This window comes from Drosophila albomicans, chromosome 2L, assembly GCF_009650485.2.
Source record: "Drosophila albomicans strain 15112-1751.03 chromosome 2L, ASM965048v2, whole genome shotgun sequence".
NCBI lineage: Eukaryota > Metazoa > Arthropoda > Insecta > Diptera > Drosophilidae > Drosophila > Drosophila albomicans.
The window spans coordinates 9,524,457-9,537,229 of NC_047628.2; the positions used below are offsets into that span (position 1 = coordinate 9,524,457).

Sequence of the window (12,773 nt, forward strand, 5' to 3'; positions counted from 1 at the left end):
GCCCCCAAAAATTTCATTACACTTTGTTGTGCGTGTCTCAGCGCAGCATTCAAAATTTGGCAACAAAAAAGCAAAAAAAAAGAAAGAGAGCATCGTACAAAATGACAAAATGAAAGCGGAAGGTGGCTGGGAAAGTGAAGTGAGAGTGGGAGAAACTGAGAGACTGAGATAGAGAGAGAAAGAGAGAAAGAGAGATAGATAGAGGGACAGAGGGGGTAAGACCATATGAGGGACAGAAACCAACACGTAGAAAACGCATAAACATTCTTGCTTAAGTGAGTTTCAACATAAATTTTCCAACTTGAGCTGCAGCAGAGGAAGGAGCTGGAGGAGCTGTCAACTCGGTACAAAAATACGCAAAATGTATTCGACTGTTTGGCCAGCTCAGTTTTTGGTTTCGGTTTTGGTTTTTGCGTTGTAGTTTCAGTTTCGTTTGCACTCGACTTAGCCACAGGCGCTGCAAATAAGGAAAACACATGAAACGAAGCAAAAAGCAAGTCAAATAGATTTTAGCTTAGTCCAAAATAATATTTGACTCAATTCTCAAAATACTACAACTAGTTCTTAGTCTCAAGTGAGTTCATTGCGAAATGCAGCAATTATTATCATGACAAGTTTGCTATTATGCAAGCGTCCATTGGGAGCCAAGCCAACAGCATAGCTTTCAATTTACTGTCAAAGAACTTCACTTGACGTCGTGCGTGCTTAAGAGAGCGCGGCGTCAAAGAGAGTAACACTTCACATTGGCTATCGAAAGAGGCAGTCAGTAATAGAGAGGGACAGAGAATAAGAGAGAGAATGCGAGCGAATACTCGCCATATTCTAAAACACATCACTGACCTACATTAAGTTGAAATTTATTTATGCCGGCTGCCAAATTGGTTCCCCAATGCGTTGGCAGTGCCCTTATGACTATGACGGATATGGTTGAGTTTTTGTTCAACTGCTCTGACTTGACTCTCTTGTCGTTTTTGTTGTTTGTGTTGTTTGAGCTATCCTTGTTGTAGTTGTTGTTGCTGTGGTTTGTTATTGTTGGCTTTCTTGTTGTTAGTCATTGGCTCTAATAATAATGGTTTGTAATTTGCATAAATAATGCTTGATTTTTGCATCGATGGCGTCCGCACCGAGTTGCTCCCTTTCATCTCCGTCCCTCTCCTTTTCGTTTTCCCTGTGCAATCCCTTGTTGTGTGTGTCTGCAGCATTTTAAATGATTGAACGCTTTCTGCTATATTTGGTTAGATGGACGCAATTTCGTCGATAAATTGACAAATTTAAATAAGGTGCAATTGACATTTAAATTGATAAGTTCTTAAAGAAGTACTCAACAATTTTAAAATTAATGTATAAATCATAAAAATCGTAAAGCGCTTTAAGAAGTACTCAAAAATTTTAAATTTAATTTTGCAACATATTTTAATAAGTTGTAGGAGTAATTGTATATTTAAAGAACACATGTTTATTGTTAATTTGTTCAATTGGAAACTTTTTAAGTGCTTTTGGAATTCAACCTGTTAATTATTTATACTTGACAATTTTGTTCAAAATTCAAAGTAAAACATTGTTGCTTGCAAATTCACAGTAGAACTAACTTTACAGCATTCTGTTAACTTAACAGTGCTCAGTGGAAAGCTCTTAAACGTGTTGACGCTCTCTTGCAATGGCCACGCACACAAGCACACAAACACTGGCAACTTCGTTGTTGTTTGTCGGCAACTTCGTTAATTCGCTTCACATCACGAACTTCGCGTTTCTCTCTAGCTCGGCAGCCGAGCGCATACGAACGAGAAGCAACGAAGCGCAGGCGACACTGACGACTTCAGGCTGCGAAAACGACTTCGATAGCAACTTGGTGTAATCAGTGCGTGCTGCTAAGTAAATTAGTTTAGTATGATTTTAGTGCGCAACGTTGACGGACGCGCCACGCGACTCAATTCTTGCTAACGACAGCGACGGCAACAGCACAACGAATACGACAACTACGCGCGCTCATCGGTTACGTGTGTTAAAGTGTTTATCGTTTTTGGTGGTTAGTGAGAGTGTTAAACATATCGCTACTTGGATTCAATTTTATATGCCTTGGCCATAAGTGTGGCCGTATCATGCCAAAGTATTTACCATCGCCCGCCTGAAACTATGCAACTCGCAATTTCCCAAAGTACGTAAGCCGAATAAATACTTATAAAAAAAAAATGCTATGTGCACGAAAACAAAAAAAAATGGAAGGCTTTGTAGAACTTTGGTGCCGCGTCAGCTTGAATTTTGTACTTCATCTTTCACACGACGTTTAACGCAAATTGTGGCAGCAGCGTTGTCGTGACTCCATTTGCTCCTTTCATGGCTTCCCTTTGGGTTTCCTTTTCCTTTCTTTGTCGTCGTCGTCGTCGTCGTCATGAAGAAAACTTAGACATTGGGTCCGCTGGCTGTTTACTTTTGAACTGCAACTCAAGTCGGTGGAGCTGATTGCATTTTGGGGCCCACTCGAGCGTGCCTCATTATGATGGCTGATAGTTTTCCTTTCTCCACTCACACACACAAACCACACTTAATATTGAATGTTGTATTTACTTTATGCAATTTAATTGCCGTCTTTTTTCGATTTTACTTATATTATTTTTATAACTGATTTAAATTGAATTTAAGAAGTGCATAATTTTTATATATCATTATAAGCCTGATTTATTACAAAAATGTAGACTCCTAATGTAAGAAATAATGCTTTCATATTCAGCCTCAATGTCAGTTCAGTCAGTCATTTAAAACGGATAAAAAACGTTGTACAAATTTGTACAATTTATCAATCGATTTACCTACGCAAACTAAAAGTAGAATGATTCTAAATAAATTTCATTACATTACTCGCTTACGCATTTTCGATGTGGATATAAACCAAAAATTACAACATTCTTAAGGTATTCATAGAAAAAAGATGGAACTACAGTGTTTACTTCTTTTAAAATCAGGAGCCGGTAAAACTAGTTTAATGGAGCTCCACAAAACTGGGCGATTTGTTGAGGAACGTATTCCAACTGAATGTATCAAGTATCAACTTTCTTTAGCAGGAATTTTGGAATCATACGCTTCATTGTCTGGGACGGAATATTGCAGAAGAATTTTATTGATTTGCAGCTAGATTGTGCAATCATTATGACGTATTCGACTTCTGGCTAGACTTTTGTTGATATTGAAAATAGTCTGGATTTTCAAATGTTGCTTTCTTAAGGTATTCCTCTAGCCATCTGCTGCAATAAAAAGGATTTGGGCAGTAGCATACCATCAAATTGGAGACAATCAAATAAGAACGATAAGATTTAGTCCTTTGATATGTCTGTTAAAGAATTTTATAATTGTCATTTACCTTTCAATTGGTTGGCCAGCAAAACTCTTGCTAATCCTTTAATTAAGGGTATGAGACAAATCGCTGTCGATCCTCCTTATGCACTAAATAACGAGCGTCAACTTACGGCCATCAATATTAGACAAATTAATACTTTACTTCTTGAAAATGACGATTGGTAAAAATCAAAACTTTTTGCTTTACATATATTTGGAAATTTATTTTTGTGCTCGGCATGCTTTAAATGGCTCTTGAATTCCAAAAATGAATTAAATATTTGAATTGTAATATTATAATGATTTAATCGGCGTAATTTATTTCTATTATTAGCTTTTTTATAAGTTTTATATATTCAGCTAAAATAAACCTAATAGAAATAATTGTAAATATTTATGTAATATATTCAACTATATTATATTTTCTTTCAATGTTCATTTTTACAATAATTTGTTATAAATGAAAATTATTGCTGGAATAAATGTAGATAGCATTGTTCTGGAAAATATTATTAGTTGCTGCTAAAAATAATGTTCAAATCGAAATGATAATTTCTGCAGCTTAAAGTTGATTGGGAACGCTTTGAATTTTCCGCTGTTGTTATAATTTTGCGCTGCACTGTCAACAATGCTAATGAATAGCTGACGAGTTTTTGCAAAACTAACAAATAGAACTGGTTAGCGTTAGCCAGCCACACGCACACACTCACAAATGTTCACACACACGCTTCGCAGCCCACAGCAGATTCCATCCACATACCATAAAACGAACACGAAATTTGGTGCATCCACTGAACGACCCTCGCTCTTGGCGTAGCCATTCAATAAGCAAGATAAAATATGCACAAACTACACACCAACGCATTCCCCCACATACACACACACACATGCACATTGCTGCCGCTGGCATTGTGTGTGTGTGCGTGCGCTGCAAATATGTATTTTATGCTTTTTGTGCGGTTCGAAACAGAGTTTTGTGGCAGGTTGATGAAGGGGAGTCTGCCCGCTAATTAGGCAATATGCACTCGATTGTGTTATAATCATTAAAACCGGAAAATGCATGGCTACCGCGTGCAGCGAGAAGCGTATAGCGTACAGCGTGCCGCGTGCCACATGCCACATGCCAAGCGCACTTCACTCACACACTCGTTGTCCTCGAACATTTTTCGTTGCATACTTTCAGGCACTGCCCAAAAAAGAGCACTAGCAAAATGGCAACGATCACAACAATTCTGCATAGCTGCTGGAGTACAGCAATGCAAATGAGAAACCGCTAACAATTTGGGTTGCTTTGAAATCTGTTCGAACTATTATTCGTTATGGTCAGCAATTGGGTCTGTAGACCGACGAGAATTCCATTCCAAAACACAATCCAATTGCAGGTGATAAACATAGTGTCTTTAAAACTCAGTTAATGGACACGACTCTTAAAAGATAGTAATAAAAAGTAAAAGCTTTAATATATTGCTCTGCAATTTACTGATTTTCCACGAATTCTCTTAAATAATCAGTATATCTTAAAAATAAAAATTATTGCACTAAATAATCAAGTATTAATTAATTAAAATATATAGATTAATTCCAAGATTTAATTGATTTGAATTTAATAAATTTACTTTTATTTTGTAAGGGTATTTCTTAATATTTTTTTTTAATATTGGCATTTATTTACTTAAATAGCCATGTAAGATTTTTATTCCCGCCATCCATAAGATGTGAGGCTATCATAAATTTAAACCGTCAGAAAAATTATGTCAAAGTCAGAAAGCTAAAATCACGATACGTAATAGTTACGACAATAACTACAGTATCTGTAATTCCAAAGTTGATTTGGTTACATTAGATAAAATTTGTAAAAGCTATTTTAGAAATAATTTCATATATAATTTTGTTTTTCTGTAGCCGGATCTTAGCTTTTTAGATAATCTGCCAGTTTTAGTACTTTTTGGTTTATTTTTAATGTAATAGTACATGGATATACCAAACATAACATTTTGTTTATTTTATTACATCAATTTCATCTATTTTACAAATACTGCTGCACTGATTGGCTTTTTTTTGAAAATAGGTAGCGGGTATATCTCAGTGGAGCAGACTCGATTGAAGCAGTCAACTGAAAATAATATAATAGAGAGAGATCAGAATAATTTAAACATTATAAAAACTTTTATTTGCATATTTTTTGTGCATACAGTACCAAAAAATTTTCTTAGCTTGCAAGCGAACAAAGTAAAATATGTTTTCCCCTTTACATTTTATGCATCTATCAAAATGTTAACTTGTTGCAGAAGCAGACATTTGAGATTCTACATGTCCAACTATTTTGCAACTGATTTACCGAAATATAGGTGCTGGTTGTTGCGATTTTATTAAATATATGTTTGGGGCAAGACTTTCCGGTCCGTCACGTAGGCAACTTAAAGTCAAAAACTTTGAGCTGCTTGGGGAAGGAAAACCAACAGGAAACGGAAGCAAACGAAAGCAAACACGTGTTGGGCAAAATCTTTGCTGCAACAATGTAAACACTCGTCTTCAAACAACCAGGCAGCCACACACATACACACATGTACATACACTTATGCGTCCGCTTACACACACACACACACACACACACACTCACGCATCCCCTTTGCTCATTGCATATGTAAACCTGCTTGTAAGCTGGCCAATTTTTTATGTATTTATGCATTTCTTCCTCTTATAAAAACACCTACCAGCCGCTGGCCCCTCGCTCTCGTTGCGCCCTCGCTTGCTATATTAAAGCTGCCGGTTGAGAAAATGCAGCAGTGCAATAACAACAAACTCGCCTCCTCCCCCGGTGCCACGGCCAACTCCCTTTGTAGGTTAATCAAATGCAAGGCGAACACAACACAACAAAAAAAATTGCAATACGCGTTTTGGTCTTTGGGGGAGGAATCGAGTTGCGTTGCATGGGATGAGAATAATGGGTGTGGCAGAGGAGAAGAGGGGTAAGCAGCTTCCTGTTGGCTAGTTAAAGTACGCGGGTGTCAGAGCATGTTGGTGTCGTTGTGTGCGTGTTATATTAAAAAAATTTCCAACTGAGAAAAGCTGCAACAGCTACAGCAGCATCAGAAGCTGCAGATGCAGCAAAATACAAAAGGCAACTGACAGCTGACGTTGAGACATGGACGAGGATGACGAGGATGAGGACGAGAAAGGGACGTCAAAGGACTAGGGACAAGAGCACAACCATGTGGACGTACCCTGGCTTGATTCTCTTTACTTGATATGCAACGAGCTGGCAGATATGAGATGAAATTATGTGCTTCAATCCAATTAATGGTCTACGTTCATAACTACAACTTGCAAAACCTTTTAGATGCTTACGTTAGATAATAGCAATAAGTGGTACTTAACGGCGAATTGCAAAGGATGAACATATAAAAGAGTTACATATGTCTGAAGGGCATGCGAATAGTATATTCTGTTGAAGTCTTTTACTATTATATAAATATATATTCCGTGTATTCTGTGGCACCTAAATTAAAATATCAAATTTGAACAGTCATCCTAATATTAACAATTCAGTGGAGTTGTATTTATTTATTAGTTTATTTTATTTATTTATTACATACTTAATAACATAAGTAAACTGGAGTGAAATTAAAAAGTTATCGGCTTTCATCTGATTGCTGGATACATAGATGAATTAAAAACCGTAACTAAAATTGTTAAGTTTTTCTTAAGATCTAAAATAAACGCTAAACATTTTTAAATTTTTGATAGATTATTAATTTTTTTTCTTTAATTTTTAGTTTTTTATATTAAATTATTTTAAAATTGTTTTTGTTCTCAGTTCATATATGAGAAAAATATTCATAGATGTAAAAAAATTGACTAATTTTACTGAATATATAAAATACTAGGTATTCAAATTAGCAAGGATTTTTGCTCGTAATAAGTACTTAAGATCCTTTTTACGCAATCTGACAATGCGTGAAATATAGATATTAAAGTCAAGTTGACATATGAAGCGAATTTACCCTTCTGATGTTCTCACAAAAATGCTCAGCAAAATAAGCAACTGTCTTGGCAAAACCAACCAGGAATTCAGATTGGACAGGGAAGTCCGTTAACTGTCAGTTATAGCTGTAAAAGTTGCTGTAGCTGTAACTGTTTTGTTGATTTGTTGGCAACAACAACAATTTGGTTGAGCCAAGTAGCTGCACACGTTGCCAGACAATGTTTATGGCCATCAGGTATTTGGCTTAATTTTTGACGCTTTATGCATATTATGAGCGACAGCTCCCTGGCTCAAGTATGAGCTGGGGCAAGTGGCAAGAACGATGCCTGAAGGTGACATAAAACAAGCCTTTTTATGTGGCAAGGTGCCAGAGGCGAGGCTGCTGCTGCTGCTGGTGCTGTTGCAGTAGGTGACACGCAAGGTTGGCCGCCAGGAATGTTGCCACATTGAGGGGAATGGAATGCAGATGGAATGCGACAAGGAATGAATAAGTGAGGCGAGAAACAAAAAACATCGCGTGAGAAATGAGAAATGTGAAATATAAGCAACAATGCGATGGAGTGAAAGAGAAAGGGAGTGGGCGAGAGACAGAGATCTTTGCGAGGGACGGGAAATCATTTGTTATTTCATTTCCGAAATAACCAAAGAATGCAGAGGAATTGGCGCAGAGGATTAGCGGCAAACGTCTGACAGCTGAAATCATTGGCCGCCATTTTGTTTTGTTGGACCAGCCACCTCCGCGCTGTTGCCACATTTCATTGTTTGTCATTTAACGATTGACAGTTGCCGATAAAAGAAGAGAAAGGAACCAAAACACTGAAACAAAACGAAGCCACTAGCCAAACACAAAACAAAGCACAAAAGCCAAACAATAAGCAATGTCAAAAACAAAAAAAAAAGAAACAAAAAACAAAAATAAAACAATAACAGTAAGAGCAGCAATGACTGTTACTGTAACAGTAACAGCTGTGACAATCGTAATGAAAATGTTAATGATACGGCGTCCAAAAAGGTGTCAACTGCTTAGCCCAAAAATTGCTTCCTGTCTCCACTCTGCCGTTGGGCCGCCGATGGGGCCAAGGCAGTCATTGACTTAAGATTTTTCGCCCTGGCTGTCGTTGGAGCTATTTATCATTATGACATTGCTTGGCTTTTGGGCTGATTTGCCGAGGGAGCGCCATCTGCGCCTTTTCCTGTCCCTAAGCTGTTAATCAAAGCTACCACAATGTTTCGAAAGCAAAGTTCAGCCTGGGAATATTTGAATTTGCCATAAAGCGTAGGATCTGCTTACAGCTCGTGTTTCTGGGAATCTCAAAGTACATCTTGTTAACTTTGTTAGCCTCTGTCGTCACACTCAAGTGTTATCCCTCTTCTTTTGTTGGAAATTTGAAGTATGAAGCTTTATAGCAAGGAAGAATAATTAAATAAAAATAGTCAATTTAGATTTAAACTCATATTTATTAATACAATTTATGAATAATAACATTAATATGGCTTAAACATTTTTTTATAGTTTTGTTTTGTGGAAGTATGCATTTCTTTCATAATAATTTCAATAGATCATTCATATTTAAAAGTTTACAACGACAATGAATTTAATTTTTGGTTAATTGATAAGTTAATTTAGCGAATTCAGTACATTATTCTTTCCAATATACAATGAAATAGTAATAGTAATATTAATTAGTAATTTTATTTATTGAAGCTGTAAACATTTTTCTCTTAACATATGCATATAAAATATGTCAATAAAAATTGCTGTGAACGTTGTTGCTGTGGTGACGGGTAAAAACTTCAAAGAATTTGAAGCCACGCCCGATAATCATTTCACATTTACTCAATTACGCCCATAAATGTCAGATATCTGGTTGCTGTGGGGTCAGAGTTCATGGGCCGTTACGGGACAGCCGGTTAAGCCAATTTATTAAATAAAAAACCATTTGTCACATTTTATTCAAGTTTTCAACGCGGGCTTTTCGGTGTGCGTGGCCTGTTGTTATCTTTATGACATTTCCAGTGGAGCAATGAAACAGAAACCCCAAAAGCCATAAAGCCCAAACAAGCAGAAACAGCAGAAGCAGCCAACTGGCCAAAATAAAAGGGGGTCAAAGAGCATGTCGATGGTCGAGGGTCGGTAGTCCGGCAAAAGGTGGACAAAAGGTCGGGCTGACGTTTTTCTTCATTAATTTCACCTGGTCAACTGATAAAAAGCCAAACGACGACAGCAGCGATGATCATAAAAGTAATATGTAATAACCATATAATAACAATGGCAAAGAAACCTTTCCTTTTATTTTCTGTTGTGTTTGTGTTGTTCCTTTTGATTTTCTATCCTTTACTATCAGCGTGTGAGTGTGTGTAGGTGTATGTTTTCCTTTGGTCCCAGAATCGAGACAGATTTTAGCTGTTGTTAAGACTTTAGAAACAACGCTCGAGACTCGAGAGTGAAGAGTCGAGTGAGCAAAAACAATACACGGCAAAGCCGCAACGTTCTTATGGGTACCGCAATTAGTTGATTGCAGGCTCAACTCTATCAAAGATTGTAAGTGCTTTCAATTTCATAGCTGTCCATCTCATTCCAGATATCTCGGTGGCTTGCCAACGAGTATTTTGTACTCTGCAGCTGCTCTCGACGGAAATTAAACTTGTCCAAAAGTTTAAATGCCTTTCTGCCGCTTTCCGTTGTATTTCGCTTGACTTTTGTTCTCAAGTTACCACTACAACTTCCCCACGGCTAGCATTTCCATTTCCATTTCGTTTCGTTTCCCTCTCGTTCTCTGTGAATAACTGTCCCACATAGTTTCCATTTTCCAACATTTATTGTGTGTGCTCAGTCTCTGAGTTTTCTAATTTGCGCGCTTCAAGCAATTAAACGATGCATCCGGTTTTAGTTCTCTCTCTCTCGTTTAAGAGTCTCCTTCTCCTCCTCCTCCTACTTGTATAGTCCCATAAATATGGACTTGAACGAGAAATGGCTTTGCATGTTGCTTATGCGACAAATGAAGCATGTCAAGTTACTCATACGCCCCATTGACCCGATGAAAAACATGTCGACATGTCTACGGCCTTGACTTCAAATGCCGAGATAAAAATTTCTCAACTATAAGTAGTTAATTATGTTTTAATTGATGATACTTCAGCACTGCGAGAGAGCTGCCACTTAATGCGAGTGAGTCAACACACCAAGGTTATCTAAAAGGAATATCAAATGGCAACTAAAATTAAGCCACAAAGTTGCCAACTATTAATGCCGACACATGATTTATAATTTAATCAGCCATAAAATGAGAGCGAGTCGATGTGGAGTGTTGGTGTGTTTGGTTATGCAAATGTATAAATAATGAAATGATATTTAATAATGCCCGGTTGAAAACTTACAGCAATGCAGAGTAAAAAAAACGTAATGGAAAAAGTAATAATAGTAATAATGAATGAGCAGCAGCATAAAAAAAATAAATAAAGATAAAAAAGAAAAGAGAAACAGATTATAACATGCCATGCATTTTTTATATTTACAGTCGCGGGCGACGTCAACGGGAGGCTGCTGCAGCGCCCCTGCTGTTATGCAATGGAAAATTCATTTTCCCACTCAGCCAAGGGCTGAACAAATTGTTTCGCGTAAATATTTAACAGTCGCAATGAATTGCATTCCCGGCAATTGAAAGTAAAAGCCCAGCTAAAGAATACATTCGTATAGATAAAGAGCAAACAAATAAACAAACTATGCAAGTGCCGGCCAACGCATAAACATTGACAAAAGCAAAACACAACGACAAAGCAGAAACGAGATACAGCACGAGAAATACAGCAAAAAAGAGTAAAAATAAAAAATACAAAATAAAAAAAAACGTACTTTACAAAAACGCATAAACAAATAAAAATGAAAATTAAAATATTTCCGCTGACAGCGGATGCAACTTTGGCGCTGCGACGGCGTCGCGTAATGAAACTGCAGCGGAAACATAAAATGCCGGAAATATGCTCATGGCTAATTGTTGCCGCTGCCGCCGCTTCGGTCACTTGGCTGACCCTCTGTCGGTCCCTCGTCGCCGCACAAGATGATGACGACAGCGAAATGCATCAGCATCACATGGATCTGCTTCACCACCAGCAACAGCACACGGATTTCATTATTGGTGAATCGGAAGAGCACGATCACATAGCGCATCACCTGGGTAAGAAATAAATCTAAAATGTAAAGCTAGATTAAGTCGACCTGAATGTAATATATGGCAAGATTATAGAAAATCGCACATCCTTAATAGAAATGAATAATAATTTATTTTGTAATAAACATAATATATTTTATTTAACCATTTTTTATTTGTCAGTCTAATTATGGAAGTATAAGAACTTCGATATCTAATATTTATAACATTGGCAATTGATTCTAGTGCAGTATATACTAACTTTTACCTTTACCAACGTTTAAATTTTATTATCAATTAACTTATCAATTATTTGAAATAAAATTTGAAACCTTAAACATTTATTTATTGTATACGTTAAATGTATTCGGGTCTTAGTTGCTTTAGTAAACAATCTGATATTCTTTGAACTCCATGGCATATTTTGAACGTAATAGTATATTGATATACTAAATATAGCCCTGAATTTTTATTTTCTTTATTTATTTAGTATATTTTCAAAATAATACTGAAACGTTTTTGATTTCTGTTTGGAAAATTATGCTTACTGAAATCGGGTTTTAGCTTCTATGGCCGGAAATCTCTTATATATTGACCCCGGCTTCAAAGATATACTAAATATGGATTTCAGTATATTTTAGTATGTTTGCGCTATATTATTTGTTATTTTAAGAATAATTTTACAATATATGTCACAAATTATGCTTACTGCAATCGGGTTTTAGCTTCTTTGGCCGAAAATCTTTTATATATTGACCCCGACTTCAAAGACATACTAAATATGGATTTCAGTATATTTCAGTTTGCGGTATATTATTTGTTATTTTAAGAATAATTTCAGAATATATGTCAAAATAGGTAGCGGGTATATCACTGTCAAGCACACTGGACTGTAGCTTTCTTACTTGCTTTTAATTTGTATAGTTGGAGTTTAATCTACTTTTATGTGAAATAAAGTATATTTATGCTTAGCTTATGAAAGTATCGATAAGTCTTTATGCTTATGGATTATGTGTTAGTATGCTTATAAAAATAGAACTTAACTTTATTTGATCTTTAATATTAAAATCATTTTTTTCTCTTATATTTCACATCGAGGGTAATTTCATTTATTTTTTATTTACATATTACCTACATAATGCATTTATTTATTTATTTTTTGACTGCCATTTTAAGCTTCGTTTGCTTCCTCAAATTGTGTAATTAAAAAATTGAAGCGTTGATAAATAAATACATAAAATTGTCGAAAGCCATTCGACAACTTCCTTTGAAATATCTGCCGCACTTCTCACAGTTTCAGTTTTTTGGCC

The 12,773-nt window shown here is 36.2% G+C and overlaps 1 protein-coding gene across 2 annotated transcripts in view; it reads left to right on the plus strand.

Moving 5' to 3' along the window:
• Window positions 1–1,881: 1,881 nt before the first annotated feature.
• Window positions 1,882–12,773, plus strand: part of LOC117564504 (peroxidasin) — a 45,067-nt gene continuing 34,175 nt past the window's right edge. For both annotated transcript variants that reach the window (XM_034243321.2, XM_052002077.1), the window contains exons 1-2: window positions 1,882–2,155; window positions 10,834–11,490. In XM_034243321.2, the coding sequence (XP_034099212.1) occupies window positions 11,196–11,490 (295 nt within the window). In that variant the 5' untranslated portion in view covers window positions 1,882–2,155; window positions 10,834–11,195. The remainder of the gene's footprint in view (window positions 2,156–10,833; window positions 11,491–12,773) is intronic.